The sequence below is a fragment of the Gopherus evgoodei genome, chromosome 24, assembly GCF_007399415.2.
Source record: "Gopherus evgoodei ecotype Sinaloan lineage chromosome 24, rGopEvg1_v1.p, whole genome shotgun sequence".
Lineage (NCBI taxonomy): Eukaryota > Metazoa > Chordata > Testudines > Testudinidae > Gopherus > Gopherus evgoodei.
The window spans coordinates 2,627,620-2,648,096 of NC_044345.1; the positions used below are offsets into that span (position 1 = coordinate 2,627,620).

The following is a 20,477-nucleotide window of genomic DNA, read 5'->3' on the forward strand; positions in this document are numbered from 1 at the left end:
TTTGACAGCCTCTGCACACTGCGTGGACATCTTCAGAGAACTATCCACGATGATCTTTTTCCTGACTCGTTGTAGCTAAATTAGCCACCATCATATTGTATGTATAGTTGGGGTTATTTTTTCCAATGTGCATTACTTTACATTTATCCACATTAAATTTAATTTGCCATTTTGTTGCCCAATCACTTAGTTTTGTGAGATCTTTTTGAAGTTCTTCGCAATCTGCTTTGGTCTTAACTATCTTGAGTAGTTTAGTATCATCTGCAAACTTTGCCACCTCACTGTTTACCCCTTTCTCCAGATCATTTATGAATAAATTGAATAGGACTGGTCCTAGGACTGACCCTTGGGGAACACCACTAGTTACCTCTCTCCATTCTGAGAATTTACCATTAATTCCTACCCTTTGTTCCCTGTCTTTTAGCCAGTTCTCAATCCGTGAAAGGACCTTCCCTTTTATCCCACGACAGCTTAATTTATGTAAGAGCCTTTGGTGAGGGACCTTGTCAAAGGCTTTCTGGAAATCTAAGTACACTACATCCACTGGATCCTTGTCCACATGTTTGTTGACCCCTTCAAAGAACTCTAATAGATTAGTAAGACACGATTTCCCTTTACAGAAACCATGTTGACTATTGCCCAACAGTTTATGTTTTTCTATGTGTCTGACAATTTTATTCTTAACTATTGTTTCAACTAATTTGCCCAGTACCGACATTAGACTTACTGGTCTGTAATTGCTGGGATCACCTCTAGAGCCCTTTTTAAATATTGACATTGCATTAGCTAACTTCCAGTCATTAGCTAACTTCCAGTCCACCGAAGCCAATTTAAAGAACAGGTTACAAATCTTAGTTAATAGTTCCGCAACTTCACATTTGAGTTCTTTCAGAACTCTTGGGTGAATGCCATCTGGTCCCGGTGACTTGTTAATGTTGAGTTTATCAATTAATTCCAAAACCTCCTCTAGTGGCACTTCAATCTGTGACAGTTCCTCAGATTTGTCACCTACAAAAGCCAGCTCAGGTTTGGGAATCTCCCTAAAATCCTCAGCCATGAAGACTGAAGCAAAGAATCCATTTAGTTTCTCCGCAATAACTTTATCGTCTTTAAGCGCTCCTTTTGTATTTCGATCTTCAAGGGGCCACACCGGTTGTTCAGCAGGCTTCCTGCTTCTAATGTACTTAAAAAACATTTTGTTATTACCTTTGGAGTTTTTGGCTAGCCGTTCTTCAAACTCCTCTTTGGCTTTTCTTATTACACTCTTGCACTTAAGCTGGCAGTGTTTGTGCTCCTTTCTATTTGCCTCACTAGGATTTGACTTTCACTTTTTAAAGGAAGTCTTTTTATCTCTCACTGCTTCTTTTACATGGTTGTTAAGCCACAGTGGCTCTTTTTTAGTTCTTTTACTGTGTTTCTTAATTTGGGGTATACATTGAAGTTGGGCCTCTATTATGGTGTCTTTAAAAAGCGCCCATGCAACTTGCAGGAATTTCACTTTAGTCACTGTATCTTTTAACTTTTGTTTAACTAACCCCCTCATTTTTGTATAGTTCGCCCTTTTGAAATTAAATGCCACAGTGTTGGGCTGTTGAGGTGTTCTTCCCACCACAGGGATGTTGAATGCTATTGTATTATGGTCACTATTTCCAAGCGGTCCTGCTATAGTTACCTCTTGGACCAGCTCCTGCCCTCCTCTCAGGATTAAATCTAGAGTTGCCTCTCCCCTTGTGGGTTCCTGTACCAGCTGCTCCACGAAACAGTCATTTAAAGTATCGAGAAATTTTATCTCTGCATTTCATCCTGAAGTGAAATGTCCCCAGTCAATATGGGGATAATTGAAATCCCCCACTATTATTGGGTTCTTAATTTTGATAGCCTCTCTAATTTCCCTTAGCATTTCATCATCACTATTACTGTCCTGGTCAGGTGGTCGATAATAGATCCCTAATGTTATATTTTTATTAGAGCATGAAATTTCTATCCATAGCGATTTTATGGAACATGTGGATTAGCTTAAGATTTTTACTTCATTTGAATCTACATTTTCCCTCACATATAGTGCCACTCCTCCCCCAGCATGACCTGTTCTGTCCTTCCGATATATTTTGTACCCCGGAATGATTGTGTCCCATTGATTGCTCTCAGTCCACCAGGTTTCTGTGATGCCTATTATATCAATGTCCTCCTTTATCACAAGGCACTCTAGTTCACCCAGCTTATTATTTAGACTTCTAGCATTTGTATACAAGCACTTTAAAAACTTGTTCTTGTTTATTTATCTGCCCTTTTCTGATTTGCCAGATTCTTTTTTATGTGACTGTTTATCATCTGATCCAGCCCTTACATTATCCTCTTCCGTCCTTTGTTCCTGACTATAACCTGAAGATTCTCTATCATCAGACTCTCCCCTAAGAGAAGTCTATGTCCGATCCACATGCTCCTCTGCAGCAGTCGGCTTTCCCCCATCTCCTAGTTTAAAAACTGCTCTACAACCTTTTTAATGTCTAGTGCCAGCAGTCTGGTTCCACTTTGGTTTAGGTGGAGCCCATCTCTCTTGTACAGGCTCCTCCCATCCCAAAAGTTTCCCCAATTCCTAAAGAACGTAAACCCCTCCTCTCTACACCATCGTCTCATCCATGCATTGAGACTCTGAAGTTCTGCCTGCCTACCTGTCCCTGTTCGTGGAACTGGGAGCATTTCTGAGAATGCCACCATAGAGGTCCTGGATTTCAGTCTCTTCCCTAGCAGCCTAAATTTGGCTTCCAGGATATCTCTCCTAAAAAGAATATATTTTCAGAGTTACAATAAGAGCTACAGCTAATTGCCAGCTCCACAGTGATGCATTGGACACAAGATGTTCTGCTCTCTTTTTTCTTAGCTGTACAGTTTGACAATCATGTCCCATGTTGAGTGACTTATTTTAGTCCCTTCAGCATCCAGTAGCACAAAGCTCAATATGAGCACAAGACTACGCTGCGAAAACCATTCGATCCTAATCCTAAGGAAACAGGTGACGTGAAGAAGACATAGACAGGCCTGATTTGTAGCTGTGCTGAACGTCCACAGGACCCCATGGATTTCAAATGAACTTGCGGGCATTTGTCCCTCTGCTCAGCCATGAATATGTATCTGGTGCAGTTGCCCTGAACTATCACAGGGACCTTAGAGAGAATGGATGATCTTCTGGCTGAGGCCAGGGATTGTGACACAGAGAATTGAAGCTCTATTGTACTGGCTTATGGCCTGTGGGACCCTGGGCAAATCAGGAGGGGTAGGATTTTCAGAAGAGCTCAACACTCAGTGTGCTTAACTGTATGGAAGACCTTGCCCTTCATCTCTCAATTCATCACCTCCCTGTGTGTAAAGTGGGGCAAATAATCCTTCCTTCCTCTCTCTTGCCTGGTTAGTTTGTTAACTCTCCAAGATGAGATGAGAACAGTCTCAGAATCTGGGCTTCTATGGCAAGCTGCATTACGGGCTCAAGAGCTCAGGGAGGCATCTGGGAGATATTAGAGTTGTAGCTAATAAGACGATTAGCAATCAGATGTGCCCGAGTTCTAGCTCCCGTCTTTCCAGTGAAGTGACCTTGAGGATCTCAATTGGGCTCTGTGCGCCAGCAATCACTTTATTAGATAATAAGATAATAACTACCTACTTCTTGCAGGTGTTGTGAGAATTAGTGGTTTCATAATGCAGTGAAACAGTAAATTACTGTTATTAAAATGATAGACAGCTTTCTTCTTAGCGTCTGAAGCTGTAAAAAGGATTAGGAGCTGCAGGGGAGAAGGATCAGGAAGGAGAAGTGGAGGGATGGCGATGGTGCAATCTTAAAGCAGTGGGACCTCCACCAATGGTCATCAGTGAAGGATTTACAGAAGAAGTGCAGAAAACATTTCAAATGCGCCAGTCAAGACAGAGAAAGAACTGGTGGAAATTGCAGCCTTTGGAGCACGTGACTCATTGTAGCCCTCCTTGAAAAAACTGCAAATCCTATTCTTTCTGTTCTATCTTATTTTGCTCTGCAAGCGTGGGCACCACTTCTCATTTATGTGGAAATTTTGTTGCACCCTAGGACCAGCCTTTTGGTTTTCCTTTCTCCTGCTGTCCTTATTTACAAACCAGTCAATGAAATTCATCCCAACACAGGGAGCATGCACCAGCCCTACCCACTTTTCAAGCCCCACTCAAGTAAGAGGAGAATCAGTCCTCCGAAGCTGTCAATAGAACTGGTTGTTTTCGCCCTTACTACCTGTATTTCCCTAGAACAGTTCAGACTCAAATTTCTTGGTCTGAACGGCTACAACCTCTTCCCTAAAGCCACTTACAGAAAACATGGGAGTTATCTGTAATATAGTTATGAGTCTCATATGTCCAGCTATTTGTTTGATCGCTATTATATTGTTTGCTAGGTGACTAGGGCTCATTTCTAGGAGTGCTGGCTCATTGGGCTGGACAGCAGACAACTGCTTCAGATAGACTTATTTAGCTTCTTCCTTCTCTAGACAAGGCCTAAGACACAAACGTCATTTCTAAACTTTCTGGCTCTTTTTCACATGCTCAGGAAGAAGACATTGCTAAAATCTCTCCTAGGGACTCCTTGGAGCATTTCTCTAAGTGAGCAGAGTTAAGGTTATGTGGGAGTGTATGAATTTGAGAGCACTTTAAATTTTTTCTTTACACAGAAATATTGCTGGAGCTTTCCCCTTCCTGCAAGGGAGCTCCTGAGTACTCAGAGTAGCACGCTTGCTGCTTTAGAGATCCAGAATGAAAATCTAAGAACTTTTCAATTATTAGATTTTTCAAGTGGATCTGTTTGCCACAGTCTTGATGCATTATGGGGCAAGCCCATGATATAAGTATGATATTGATACTGACCACAGATTTTTGCCTATATATATATATATTTTAAATTTGGTCCCTTGTCGGGGTGGGAAGGGCAGCTGAATCTCAGGGTGCACTAGATCAAGGGTGGGCAAACTTTTTTGTGTCAGGGGCCATTGACTCACAAAAAAAACTGGTGGGCCACACACTTTCAACTCACCTGCCCAAGGGGGTGCAGAGGCCTGAGGCTCCCCCACCCTGCAGCAGTGGGGCTAGCTGGTGCTTGCTACTCCAGCCACATGGATGTGAATCCCCGAGCCCCAGTGCTCCCCTCCTCCATGCGGCCAGAGCTGCAGGCGCCGGCTTGACCTGCTACAAGGGAAAGCCCCAAGCGTCCATGTCCCCCCACCAGAATTGAAAGTGTGTGGCCCATGGGCTGGATGAAAATGAGCACGAAGTTCCCTATCCCCACCACTGCCCTGGATCAATTAAAATAAACTTGATTCACTGACTCTACCCACCCCACTCCATTCCTTCATAAAGGCTGCAGTCTTTTAAAGAGACAAGGTTGATAGGGTAATATCTTTTATTGGACCAACTTCTGTTGGTCAGAGAGACAAGCTTTCAAGCTTACACCTTACACTGCGATTTTCTTCAAGTATGAGAAACTTACTCGGAGTGTCACAGGTAAGTTTCCCAGACCTGCAGAACAGCTCAATGTAGCTCGAAAGCTTGTCTCTCACCCCAACAGAAGTTGGTCCAACAAAAGATATTATTGAACCCATTTTGTCTGTCTAATATCTTGGGACTAACACAGCTGCCACGACACTGCACACAGTAATTTAAAAGGAGTCTAAGTAAGTAGGGGAGGGATAGCTCCGTGGTTTGAGCATTTGGCCTGCTAAAGCCAGGGTTGTGAGTTTAGTCCTTCAGGGGGCCACTTAGGGACTTGGGGCAAAAATCTGTCAGGGATGGTACTTGGTCCTGCTAGTGAAGGCAGGGGGCTGGACTTGATGACCAGGCAAGGTCCCTTCCAATTTTATGAGATAGGTATATCTCCATATATAAAAATATGGAATTTAGAGGTGATTTACATCAGCGAGCATATGACCCATCAACTTTAAAAGAGAAAATGTAGGAAAACAAAAACAAAACTACTTTATAATGAAAATTTAAATCTCCCCAAAGCCCAGCCTGATTCGGGAAATGACAGAACAGACCTTTGCACACATATTTGAAAATGACACTAGTGCTCCGAATTGGAGCATCCCATTCATGTAACATACTCCTGACATCATACTATTAGAAGACCATTCGTGTACAAAATATCAGTGAGTGTTTGTGAATCAAATTAAAATCTGTTCTTCAGAGAAAACCTCACCATATCCTACCCGAGTGCTATTGCCCAAGGGGATAAGTGCAAAGATTTCAATTACATAAACAAACCACAAGAATGCAAACAACTGACAGAGGAAAATGAATGTTGACTTTTCAATGGAACCGTGGCAGAAGCTGCTGAAATTGAATTTGAATCACCCTTTGTCATGACTGGCAGAAACCATGGTCAAAATGGCTAACCAGTCAGAAATGCCATCTTCCCGCCCAGGTCATGGCTGGACATGTGCTTTACTCGAGGGCCACTCTCCACACTATATACCCGATTAGAGTCACCACTGGGGTATTCGCTACTAGTGAATGTTTCAGACCTAGCCGTAGCTGAAGTCTGCAGAGATGTGAGATTTATACCCCTCCCTCCTCACCACCCTTCCTCAAACACCAAATCAATTTACACCCCCTTCCAAAATTACATATGCTCGAAAATTGTGACAAAATGCATTGAAACGTGGAAACCCAAACACAATTTGGCTTGACCCGAATATCAACCCCCCACACTATGGTTAGTGAACATCTCAACAACAACACACATTCCCAAGCTATTTCTCAATACAGCATCCTGAGGATAAAATCATCTGTTTTATCCTAAATCCTGTCTTTCAGTGCATAGGTGCATCAATCCACTTTTTCTGATAAATCAACATTAGATCACATCATTTGACTATGGGATGAAATACTAGAAATTGTTGCAATCCAGTTTATGAACACGTCAGAACAAACACTGACAAGGGATTACTTTAACTTATTTCCAGTGGATGGGAGTCCTATCCACTGGAAATTTCACTGAAGCTGAAATGTGAAAAATTCCCTAGTCTTCTGCACTTCAAACCATTCATTTACATGTGCACAAGGTAAACTGAAAGTGCATGTAATGTATAAGATTTGTAGTCTTTGAAACGCATTTTGCACTGGTGTCAATGACTGCTCCATAGCTGGATCCTAACCTCTGTCTGTCACTATAAATGCCAAAACAAGAGAAAAGAGGAGAAGAATTTTATTTTATGCAAAATCGGGCCACAAACTTGCAGGAACTTACACACCTTCTAACCTTTAACCATTTCAATAGCCTCTGAAATTCAAACACACAAATCCCGTGTTTGAAGTGAAGGATATGCATTGGTCTTCCAGGAACAAAGCCTTAGAAGATTTTGTGAGAGGTGAAACAAGCCATGTTTTAGAACTTATTAATGAGCTGTCAACCGGAGGAAATGTCTGAGTCTACTAAAAGAATCTTTCAGATTTTTTTCCAAGGAGAGTAGCACTCACACACACTTAAAAGTTCTACTCAGTTGGGTAAAAGATATATTAAAGTATAAGAGGAGGGTCATTATTTTTGAGCCCCATATATACACTATTTAGAACAGGGAAATATATTAAAGTTGAAAGGCATTTCTTTCTTTCCAACCTATCCTTTTGTTGACATGTAGTTAGACCAGTGATCCCCAAAATTTCAGGGTCATGCACCCCAATGCCCATCCACAGCCCCCGACCTAGAGCCAGGCCCAGGAGTGGGGATGTAGCTCCTGGAGTTTGGGGATGCGGACAGAGGTAGGGGGGCTGAGGCTGGGGTGGTTCTGGGCCCAGGAATGAAGTGGCAACCGGGGCCAAGGGTGGGGCCGGGGCCAGCAGTGGGGGTGGAGCTGTGACCGGAGGTGGAGGCTGGGCATGGAACCTAGGCTGTGGCTGGAGGCGGGGTGGGAGCAGAGTTCAGAGTGGGGCTAAGTGGCACTCCTTCCCTGTCCTCTGTGGGGGCTGGCCTGGGCTCTGGTGCACCTCCTTCCCCCAAATGTTCCCTCCCCCAGTGGGGAGTGCCCCAGAGTTTGGGGAACTCTGAGTTAGACGGTGTTGTAACGATATCTCTGCAGGGAGGAAAACTCCCATTCAATAGCACCAATAGTGAAATGTGTAAGAGGGAAATTCTCTCTGGTTCAGAGGACCTGCCCAATGCTATTGACCAATTAATGTACATCTGTACAGGGGAGAATTTCACCCAGAGTGTTTTGGAGAGAAAGAATGGAGGGGAAAGGAAAGCCAGAAGGCCAATACTATGATGCAGCATAGTTTTTAATGGGAATGAGCAGTGTAGTTTACACTTTACAGAAGGAATTAATGCAGAGCACTGAGAATATATTTTCAGGGATACAATAAGAGCTACAACCAGTCACTGGCTTCAAGGTGATGCATTTCACACAAGCTATTCTAATTTCTCTCTTGAAGCTGTAGAGTTTGAAGGTCAGGTTCCATCTTAAACCATTTTTTTTCTCCTCAGCATCAAACAGGACAAAAGCACAATATGAGCATAAGACCAAACTGCAAAACAATATAGATCATAAAGCTAAGGGAACATGTAACAAGAGGAAAGCATAGATAGTCCTGATTTATACAGGTGAAGAACCACCAAAACCCCCAGTGGTTTTGAGTACTGTTGTAGCTGAGTGGTGAATCTCTGTCTTCTCTTTCATTTCCTGGTTGTTTCTTCTTCCGTGGATCTTTCTTCTGGGTTTAACATGGGCCACAGCTTCCACGGCGGTAAGAATAGCACTTCCTACCATATCTCTTCCCAAACCCACATAAGCTGCCATAGCCACCCCTGTATCCACCGCCATAGCCACCCCTGTATCCACTGCCATAACCACATAAGCCTCCATAACCATATGAGCCTCCATAACCACTTAAGCTCCCAGAGCCATATAAGCCCCCTAAACCACCCCCATATCCACCCCCATAACCACTTGAGCCACCCAAAACACTGCCCCCAAATGAGCCCCCAGCTCCATAGGGTAAGGTGCTTCCCACTAGGCTGTGCTGAGGGAAAGTTGAGAGAACTGGTCCTGGTAATGTCACCGAAACTGGTGGCGGATAGATCACTGCTGTTGAATCTCCACACGAGGTGATACAAGGCTCATTGCGGGCAACAACACATGGATCTGGGCATATGTCAGGATAACACGGGCTGGGTCGGCAACACAGGTCAGACATCTTTTGTGATGGTTGTAAACCTGAAACACACAGAAGGGAGCAGAGGAAATTTAACACACTGTTGACAATGGAATAGGAGACTCACTGCTGGTGGTACATGGTAACGTGGGCTATGTAGGTCCCTTTTTACAGGCTCGTATCTGGGTATTCTCATAGATATCCATACCAACCCACCATCTCCCAGTATTGCTGACACAGCTGCCTTCAGCTGTCTTTTCTGTGAGGTCTGAACTGGTAGGTGCACACTGAGAATACCTACCCGATTGGGAGCCACAGGTAAAATAAGAAAGAGAATGCCTACTCTCAGGATCTGCCTGGGATTAAAAGGGGAAGTTAGACGTCTTAGTCTCTCTGTGGGTTTGGTTTGAGGAGATTCAAGGATAGGTTTCCAATACAGCTAGGATTAGTGAGTGCTGAGCCCTTTTGAGATTCTGGTTCCATTGGACTTGCCCAAGATCGCACAGGAAATCTGTGCCAGAGAACAAGTCCCGACACAGATTTTCTGAGGCCCTAGTTGTGCCATGGCCACATGACCTTCTGTTCCCACCAGCCCCTGAAGGATGAATAAAAATCACTGAGACTAATTCCTAACCCACAATAGAGAATATTTCCATCATGGATGGATGCAATTTTCAAACCATTTTAGATAATTATGGAGATGCAGTAAATTATTGAAGTGTTCTTGTTAAACCAATTTAACACAGGATTTAGACCCCTCAGATGGTCTAAATCATCATACTTACCTTTCACTCAAACGTGCTACTTTGACTTACACCAGCTAAAGATTTGGATCTAAAATTGTGAGTTGTACCAGTAAAAGAGTTAAATATTGCCCATTGCATCAGATCAGTGGTTCTTCTCATCAAGTATATTATCTCTATAATGTGCAGCATCACAAGCCTCAGTTTAAGGTATAAGAATTCTGAAATTGCCCACTATGGATTAAACTGCCCTTAAAGTGATTTTAATCCTAACCCACTTAAAGCAGAGGCTAGCTTTGCCATGAAGGCACACATATATACTCTGAGTTTTCTCTATATCTATAACTATGTCTGAAAAAGAACCATAAAACTGCTTTCCAATAATTATATTTGAAATCTGATCTCCATAGTTTTATGGAAAGGGTAGAGTCAGATCATCACCCAGGTACACCTCTGTGACTCCAATGAAGTCAACTGAAGATCTGGCAATGTGTATTTATATAGAGAGTCAGAGTAGTGCCGTCTATTATCAAAGTAGACTGAGTCTGAGATTTGTCATAATTCTGCAAGGAATTTCCATGTCCAATCTCAAATTATAATTTTTGGGAATGGGGTCCAAATCCCATATGTAGATTTGAAAATCCCAACCAGATATTTTTAAAAGACAGCATCCACCCATACCTGCAATTGACTAGCTACAGAAAGACTCCTATGCAAAGAAAGATACCTTCTGTCCCAACATTTCTAAAATTACAACATATTAGAGCAGATTTAGTTCAAAGTTAAAACATTCACTAAATCAACAATTGGATCAATTGGAGACAATTAGACTTACCAAGCTCACCAAGGGGAAAGAATCTAAAGAAGTGGATAGAAGAATCTGGAGTTTTAGTCACTTTTATACACCTTCTTAGCCTATGGGAAGGATAGTAGACACCCTCTATGTACTTGGACCTTGTCATTAACCCAACAAATTATTTTCTTGAATGGGCAACTCCTCTAATTATTGCAGTGGCTTTGATCATGGTTAATGATGACTAGTCAATTTCCAGTCCCACATAGGATGACATGCGTGATGCTACTGATGGTTCCCTTTCATCTTGAATCTTTATATGCCTGATATCATCATGGTATCATCCCACTGACTTTCTTGGTGTCAAAAGGAGACTAAATCTAGCTCCGTTTCTTTAATTCTGCTTTGAATAACTTCAGAGTATGAGGGTGATTCAGAGGTGTATCACTAGTACAATCTGCTGTCATGGACAGGATTCCATGTTAGTTCTTTGTATCCAGACTAGTATCTAATTAGCGGCAAGGTGGAGTTTACCCTTGGTATTCCCTGGAGGATCAGAGGTATTACTTAGCATGCTTGGAATATCTTCCCATAACTATTCACTATGTGTTTGTGCCAACATGCTTTTGAAATCCATGGATGTCTTTTCAATCAGTTCAATAGCCTTCAAACCAGGTCTATGGGTTACAATACTCTCCTGGATTCACAACCAGTACATGACCTATGAACAACTACAAGACCTGGTTAATCTTCAAAGTAGAGTTGAAGCAGTATCAAAATGGTGCATATTCTTTTGTGTTCTAGCTGTGCCCAGAGATAACACTCAGTCTAATGTGCATAAACATTCCAGTCTGGAGACACGATCAGTGCTTTAGAATCAAGGACTCAGGTGATGACCAAAATTGAAAACACGAGCTTTGCTTCCTGCAGTTATTTCCCTGAGTTGCAGGAAAAAGTGGCAGTAGATGAAAGGAAGGAGTGCAGTGTTGTTTAAAGGTTTAGGATTAAAATCTTGGAACTGCACCTGCATTCATAACCTAACAAGTCAGTGTTGTTCTTCAGGGACAAAGTTCTTCACAAAGCCTGGGAAGAATACCATGAGAGATGGAAATAAAGTCTACTTAGTCATGGGGAGCAGGGAGGGTGGGAGGCATGGTTGAGCAATGAGCTTTCAGGAGAAATAAGACTAATCAACAATCTGACCAATATGACAAACTCAGAACAATTAGCTACCAGGAGTGGGGTAGTAATTAGTCCCAGAGGAGTAAAAGGCCTCTCCCTATACACTGAGGGGAGATAGCCTTGGAGAAATAAGGTTCAGCTGGAACAGGGGTTCCCAGGGAACTAATTAGCTTCAGCTGGCCCCAATTGCCGGGGACCTTTTAAAACCCTTCCTGGCAGGGAAGCAGGGGGGAGGAGAGAAGTAGAGTAGATGCCAGTGAGTAGGTGCAGCAGGACTCTGAAACTCTTCCTCCAAAAGGAGAGAAAAACTGAGCAAGGGACTGGCTGAGAAGGGATCAGCCAGACCCTGTGCGACCCGGAAGGACTTTTGCTTTGCCCAAGCCTGTGGCTCCAAGGTGACAAGGGACTGAGCCAGCAGAGGAGAAGCAGGTACTTTGCCACACTAACCTTAGCACAGGATGCAATTTCCTTCTCTTTTAGAAATCAACACCATCATCCTCAAAATGGTTTTTTAATCTCTATGTACATCCCTAGAATAGTTTCCTATTACCAGGAAGCAGGAAGAACTAAAGACTCTATCAAGCTTACAAGAGAAATCTCTTTGGATATCTAGGCACATAGAAATTGCTCTGTAGTGCCTCTGGTCCTATATCTTTTGTGCAATAATACCCAGTAGCACCTCTATCAGAGAAGTTCACCTAGGAAAGGTTTAGCTACTGTGTTAGTAGGCACTGTGCAACATTCTCATATGGATAAGTAGATTGGAATCTCCCCAGAATGAGGAATTTATGAGCACCACCCTTTTCCCATATGGGGAGATGAAAGAGGGGGAGGTTATCATTTTACTCAAGTTCACTTGTGCTTAAACACAAGGCCAAGATTTTCAAAAGTCCCTGGTGATACTGGGGCCCAACATCACCCACCTTGTTATTCCCGGTTTTCCAAAATGCTCGGTTCCTACTCTGTTCCCTGCTTCAAGTGGGCATCAGAAATCACCAGTCACTTTTGAAATATTTGGCTTTTGGGTCTTAATGTTTTACACTGAAAGACACCAGAGCTTTCAAGTAGAGTCAGAACAGCCTGCTAAAAAATGTACAGATGTGCCTAAAGAATTGAGGATGCTTTTCCTGCAAACTGGAAAAGAATACACAGAACAGTTAGAGCTGGATTGCCTAGTAACATATTACTTGAAATAGAGAGCCAGATTTCCAGTGTGTGTACAGTGCAGAAATGTCATTTGGGGTTGATTCAAGACGCCCAGGCCTGTAGGTCCCCTCACAGCTAAGTTCCTAAGCATGGTAGAATGAAATTAACCCTAGAGTAGAGGGCCAGCCTAGAGACCTCCGCTCCACTTCAATCTCCTTTGGAATGTTTAAGAGGAATCTAAATGGGGCATAATCTTTTTCCTGTTCCTGTCTGGAAGAGAACATTGAAACCTTCAGGGCCTTATTTGAAGGAAACTCAACTTATTGGAAATATAGTCTTGAATTTTATTGGGCTTGGCATCAGGGCCCATTCTAAATAGTGGCAGGTGGGCATAAAATCATGCAGAATAAAGTCTCCCCACCTATCTAGTGAGATCTGAGAGTAAATTCCAAATTAGACACCATACTGGATTTAAAGAACTACCTTGGACTCTCGTGTATGGCATGAGTTAGAATTATAATCCTAAACAGTGATCATAACATTGTTCAGTAACGGGAGGAATTATTTGTGCAACTATTTTGTTTTATAATTGACAAGCACTTCCTGCATCCAGGGTGTCTCACAGCCTTATTGTGGGCTAAATCTGCATAGAAATATGCTCCTAACTCAGGGTTCTGCTAATCGCTTGTCCTGACTTATTATCGTGGGTGAACTGAGGAAATCCGATTTAATCCAATCGCTTTATAAATATGTCAATGTTGCTCTACAGCAGTGGTTCTCAAACTTTTGTACTGGTGACCCCTTTCACATAGCAAGCCTCTGAGTGCGATCCCCCCACCTTATAAATTAAAAACACTTTTTTATATACTTAACACCATTATTAGTGCTGGAAGCAAAGTGGGGCTTGGGATGGAGGCTGACAGCTTGCAACCCCCCATGTAATAACCTCATGACCCCCTGAGGGGTCCCCACCCCCAGTTTGAAAACCCCTGCTCTACTAACAGTTTAACTTTTGACTGATTCTTGCGGAGAACTTTGTGATTCTTGGCATTGTTAAGGGGTTTTTTTCCAATAAAAGTTTCTTTTTACTTAGTAAGTTGCAGGCATTGGTGGATTTTGTATTTAAAAATATAAAACAGCTAATTTCTAAGCCACATAGAATATTGAGAGTACTAATTCTGCTTAATTTTACATGAGAATTGGGCATTCTCATCCTTAAGAGAAGAATAACAAATCTCAGGCTAAAGCTACTTTGATATTTGACAGCATTACTTTGTGTACGTGGAAACGTACAGGGCTAACCCATGTGAGTCAACATATTTACTCCAGCTTAGGATCTCACCCTACTATTTCCATTTAACTATGATGATTGTCTTTCATAGATATTCAAGTATAATTAGAGAGAGAGACTGACAAAGAGATTTTCTAACACTAGGGTGTAATGAAGAAAATTTGAAGAAGAACAAAAAGACATGGCATTTTCTTCTATATTGGACACCTTTGTCCGTCGTAATTTTTCTGAGGGTTCTGTTTCTTTATTCTAGAAGATACAGAACACTAAAGGATGTGGACAAGTGTATGAACTGAGTCTGGAAATTTCTGAATTTATATGAGTATAAATTGCAACTTGAGATCCACATTCTCAGCTGATATAAGCTGGTGTAGCCCCATTGAAGGAAAGTCAACTCTGACAGCATACATTAGATGAGTGATCTCTTTTCACAAACAAACATTTTCTGTTTATTCATTAGCATCAGTTGCTGACACAGAGGAATTAGAATTGAGGACCTGTATTCTGATGCTGCACAGGGCTGGTTTGCATTCTGAGATTGTCTTAACAAAAGCACTGACATGAGTAACATTGTCTCCACACTGCTCCATATTATAATTTTCCATGTTAATTTTAAAGTACCGTATGTCTGCGATAGCAATATTCTAAATCTGCCACTTATTTTTTACAGCCAGGGACTTAACCTAAATATTGTCACGGGATTTCATTCTTCTGTGGGTTTTACCAGAATGTTTCAAGGGAATTGTAGGACATCGATCTCAAAAGAGAATAACAAATGCCACAATGAAGCCTAGAGAACTGAATAACAGATGGGGACCTTAGAGAGGATGAATGATCTCGTGGATAAGGCCACTGAGGGATTGAGACAAAGAAAATCTGAGTTCCATTTTACTGGCTTTGCTGCTCCTTGCCTGTGGGACATTGGAGAAAGTCAATTGGGGCCAGATGTTCAGAAGAGCTCAGCACTCAGTGTGCTTAATTGTATTAAAAGTCTTGCCCTTCTTCTCCCTCTTCATCATCTCCCCGTCTGTATAATGGGAATGATAAACCTTCCTTCCACTCTTTCTGTCATGTCTAGTTAGTTCATCAACTCTTTGAGATGGGAACTGTCTCAGACACTGGGCTAGCAGCATGATGGAGCCCTGAACGCATCCTGGAGATGTTAGAGTTCAAATTATAACAATTAGGGATTAGAGTTCCCGAGTTTCCAAGTCTTTCCACCAGAGTGGCCTTGGGCAACTCAATTAGGCTCTGGGCATCAGTAATCATTTTCTTAGGTAAGAAAATAATAACTACCTGTTTCATATGGGTGTTGTGAGAACAGCTGGTCTCATGAAATAGCAAAACCACCAATTACTAAGAAAGAGATTGGCACCTTTTTATTAGTGTCTGAAGCTGTACAAGCAAGGATTAGGAGCTATCAGGGAAGAGGAGCAGGAAACAGGGATATTCTCTCAATTGCACATAGCTGGGAGATGTATATCCATCCCGTCAAGTCCTGAATAAAAGTACACCCCTACATGTGCTCCAAAATTATAACAAAATGTACTGGAACATGTGCCGTGCAAGGAAAACATAATAGTGATGTCAACATCACAACTGTGTACATTCAGCAGGTATGTGCCAGTACAATCTCCCAAGAATTCAACCAACCGCTTGCCCTAAATTTTGCTCATCAGCACATGGGCGCTTTAAGCCAAATGTTCAAGTCATGCCAAATTGTGTTTGGATGTCCACACATTCCGACTTTTCTGCAACAGGAATATAGACTGAATAACCCTTTGCTCCTACTAAAGTTGAAACAAAGGGAATAGGAAAGTGTGGGAGCCCAAAACTCAGGCACCAAATAATACTAGTTCCATAGAAAATCATAGCTAAATAGATTGTTTGGAGAGATTAAAGGCTTGGTTTTGCCCTGCCTCTGGTACAAGACACTGGTTAGAATTCAGTTCTCCTTTTTGCTTGTAGAAATCCAGCTTAGCTAATTTGACTTCTACAGAGAGACTCCAGAATTACACCAGTTTAAGCTGCAAATTCATCCCTCATGATCTCTGTTTTTGAGAGTGAAATCCCTAGGCAAAGTGGCTGAAAATCAAGGCAGCTGCTTTAGGTCCGGAGACCTTTCTGTTGAACTCTCACACATATTACCCTGCTATAAGATTGCACTGTACATGGCTGTCAGTTGAGACCTCTGATGGAAATGCAGGGCAAATGGTCGGTTCAACTGATTTTTCACATGGACCTCAGGATCCACATGTTCAGGGAACATGTGTTCAAATAGAACTGAAGGGCCTGATTCTTCACTGCCTCGAACCTAGTATTGTCCTTTACACTAGTGCAATGTAGGTGTAAAAATGGTACCATATCAGAACCCGGGAGCTCCACCAGGAGCAAATCCAAAAAGGCAGCAGAGATTCAAGGTTGCAGATTTTGTAATTTATGTTATCTCGAGCTATGGTGGCTCCAATTCACTGTAAAAAAATTATGGTCATTTGAGGTACTGTGTGTCGAGCAACATCAAAAGACATTAGACTCCATTATTGAAAACTCATCTGGTGTGTTTATGACAGTGGGCTTCGTTTCCATCTCTCTAGTGATTCCTCTTGGCTTTGTCAGGAGTATTGACCCAGTGGTGTTCTTCTGGATGGAGATGCAATTCCAAGATCTTAATCCCAAGCCTTCATACAACTCTGCACTCCTTCTTTTCACCTACTGATACTCTTTGCTGCAACTCCAGGAAATGTCTGCAGTAAGTAGACTTTGTGTGTTCTATTCTGATCATCACTTGAGTCCTTGACTCTAAACCACTGATCTCTTAACTGCACTTCTCTTCAGACGGGAATGCCTAAACCCATTAGGCTGAATGTCATCGCTGGGCACAGGTAGAACATAAAACAGCCACCATTTTGATCCTGCTTCAGCTCTACTTTGAAGGCTTCTCAGGTATTGAAGTAGTTCACAGGTGTTATATTGGCCATGAATCCAGGAGAGTGTTGTAATCCAGAAGGCCTAGTTTGAAGGTTATTTCGTTGATGGGAAAGACATCCATGGATTTCAAAAGCATGTTGGCAAAAAAACATAGTGAATAGGTACGCGTAGGTATTCCAAGCATGCTAAGTAATACCTCCAATCCTCCAAGGAGTTCCAAGGGTAAACTCCACCTTGCTGCTAATTAGATACTAGTCTGGATATAAAGAACTAACAGGGAATCTTGTACATGACAGTAGATTGTACCAGTGATGCACCCCTGGGTCACCCATATAGTCTGAGGTTATTCTAAGCAGAATTAAAGAAATGGAGCTAGATTTAGTCCCATGTTGACACCAAGAAAGCCATTGGAATGATACCGTGATGATATCAGGCCCGTGAAGATTCAAGATGAAAGAGAACCACAAGTAGCAGATTCATGTCATCCTTTGTGGGTCTGTGAATTGAATAGTCATCATTAAACATGATCAAAACTGTTACAATAATTAAAGGAGTTGTGCATTCAAGAAAATAGTTTATTGGGTAAATGACAAGGTCTGAGTGCATAAAGGGTATCGACTATCCTTCCCATTGGCTCAGAAGGTGTATAAAATTTCGTGCAACTCCAGATTGTTCTATCCACTTCGCTTGACTTCTTCCTGTTGGTGAAGTTGGTAAGTCTCTCTGGCTCCGACTGCTGCCAGATGTTGCTTTACTGATAGTTTGAATTTTGAACTAAGTCCTATGTGGTGTGATTTTAGAAATGTTGGGACAAGAGGCGTCTTTCTTTGCTTAGTAGCTAGTCAGTCGTAGATGCTTTCACATGCTGACTTTAAAAATATCTGGTTGGGATTTTCAAATCTATGTATGGGATTGGGACTCCTGTTCCCAATAATTATAATTTGGGATTGGACATGGAAATTCTTTAGAAAATTATGAAAAATTTCAGTCTTAGATGACTTGGATAATAGACTACATTATTCTGACACTTTATTTGTAAATACACATTGCCAGCTCTTTGGGTGATTTCACTGTAATCACAATAGGTTGCCTGGGCTGATGATCTGACCCTGCTGTTTCCATTAAACCATGGAGGTCAGATTTGAAATATAACTATTGAACAGCAGCTCTACTTACAGCATGTTAAGTTTCCTCTGCTCCCTTCTGTGTGTTTCAGGTTTACGACCATCACGAAAGATGTCTGACCTGTGTTGCTGACCAAGCCCGTGTTATCCTGACATATGTCCAGATCCATGTGTTGTTTCCCGCAATGAGCCTTGTATCACCTCGTGTGGAGATTCAAGAGCAGTGATCTATCCGCCACCAGTTTCGGTGATATTACCAGGACCAATTCTCTCTACTTTCCCTCAAGACACCATAGTGGGAAGCACCTTACCAGCTCTGCCCTATGGAGCTGGGGGCTCATTTGGGGGTGGTGTATGGTTATGGTGGTGTATGTGGGAGTGTATATGGGGGTGGTTTAGTGGGCTTGTATGGTTATAGAGGCTTGTGTGGTTATGGTGGTGGATGCTGTGGTGGCTGTGGGGGCTTATGCGGGTATGGAAGGAGATATGGTAGGAGTTATTCTTCCCGCTTTGGAAGCTGTGGCCCATGTTAAACCCAGAAGAAAGATCCACGGAAGAAGAAACAACCAGAAAATGAAAGAGAAGAGAGAGAGTCACCACTCAACTTATGGAAAATCAGAGTCTATAGCTCCATTCGAAATCAGTGGGAGCTGTGGGTGTTCATTGCCTATATAAACCAGGCCTCTCTATGGCTTCTTCTTGTTATGTTACCTTTTCTTTATGGTGTAGTGGTTTTGCAGTTTAGTCTTACACTCATATTATGTTTTGTCCTTTTTGATGCTGAACCGTCTACCACAAGTGACTTAATCTGGTGGAAAATGTGAGGTGATTTTCACCCGGTGTGGCTGGCTGCAAGACTGGCAGAACAGATTGTGTGACGTACATCACTCTGCAGCTGGCGATTGGTTGTAGTTCTCTTTGTAATCCTGCAAGTACAATTTCTGTACTCTGCATTCATTCATTCTGTAAGTGCAAACTCTGATATTTGTTCCCGTTAAAAATGATGCTGCATCATATTATCGGCCTTCTGATTTTCCTTTCCCTCCATTGTTTCTTTCCACAGCACACTGGATGAAATTCTCCCCTGTGCAGATTGTCCACACAACCTCTATGCACTGTATCAATCCCACTCATGCCCATAAGAAAGAAGAGAATCATTGGTCAATAGCACTGTGTAGGTTCTCTGCACAGGAGGGAATTACTCCTTTGTTACACTTGTCTCTAATAGATTAGGAATAAATAAATGACTCTCAAAAAGAATACATATCCCTCTTCTAAATAGTCTATAGAGTCATCAAATTGCTTGAAATATAAGGCAGGAGGAGACCTTGAGAGATCATATAGTTCATCCCTCTGCACTGAGGTGGGACCAAGTACACCTAGACCAGCCCTAACAAGTGTTTGTTTAACCTGTTCTTCAAAACTCCAGTGATGAGGATTCTATAGTCTCCCTTGAAAGCCTAAAATCAGAGCTTAACTATCATGATAGTTTAAAAGTTTATGATTATATATAACATAAATCTCCCTTGTTGCAGATTATCATAGAATCATATGACTGGAAGGGACCTCGAGAGGTCATCTAGTCCAGTCCCCTGCACTCATGGTGGGACTCAGGATTATCTATACCATTCCTGACAGGGGTTTATCTAACCATCTTTTAAAAATCTCTAGTGATCAGGATTCCAGTGCTCAACCACCCTGAGAGTTAGGAAGTTTTTCCTAATGTCCAACCTAAACCTCCCTTGCTGCAATGTAAGCCCATTGCTTCTTGTCCTAGCCTCAGTGGTTAAGAACATTTTTTTCTCCCTCTTCCTTTTAACAACCTTTTACTTACTTGAAAACTGTTATCATGTCCCCTCTCAGTCTTCTCTTTTCCAGACTTTTTCTTGTCCTATCTTTAGTGGATATGGAGAAAAATTGATCAGCATCCTCTCTATAACAGTCCAGAACACACATGAAGGCTGTTATTAAATCCCCCTTTAGTTTTTGGATTCTCAGGACTAAATTTGCCAAGGTTTCTATAACTTTTTCTCATAGCTCCAATTTTCTAAACCTTTTATCATTTTTATAGCTCTCCTCTGGTCTCTCTGCAATTGGTCCACATCTTTTCTACC

General features: G+C 42.1%; 1 protein-coding gene across 1 annotated transcript; it reads right to left on the reverse strand.

Annotated features, from left to right (window-relative positions):
• Positions 1-8,721: 8,721 nt before the first annotated feature.
• LOC115639611 (scale keratin-like) lies at positions 8,722-18,533 on the reverse strand. The gene is made up of 2 exons (XM_030542595.1): positions 18,416-18,533; positions 8,722-9,218 (listed from the first exon to the last, which is right to left on the reverse strand). Exons 1-2 carry the CDS (start codon positions 18,531-18,533, stop codon positions 8,722-8,724), a joined length of 615 nt encoding a protein of 204 aa, XP_030398455.1.
• Positions 18,534-20,477: the final 1,944 nt, after the last annotated feature.

Bases quoted from the DNA above. Each gene is read 5' to 3' on its own strand.
- LOC115639611 (XM_030542595.1), bottom strand. From the start codon at position 18,533: ATGGATCTGGACATATGTCAGGATAACACGGGCTTGGTCAGCAACACA. The intron at 9,219-18,415 runs GTAAGTAGAGCT...TGTGTGTTTCAG, and splicing joins CAGAGGAAACTTAACATGCT to GTTTACAACCATCACAAAAG.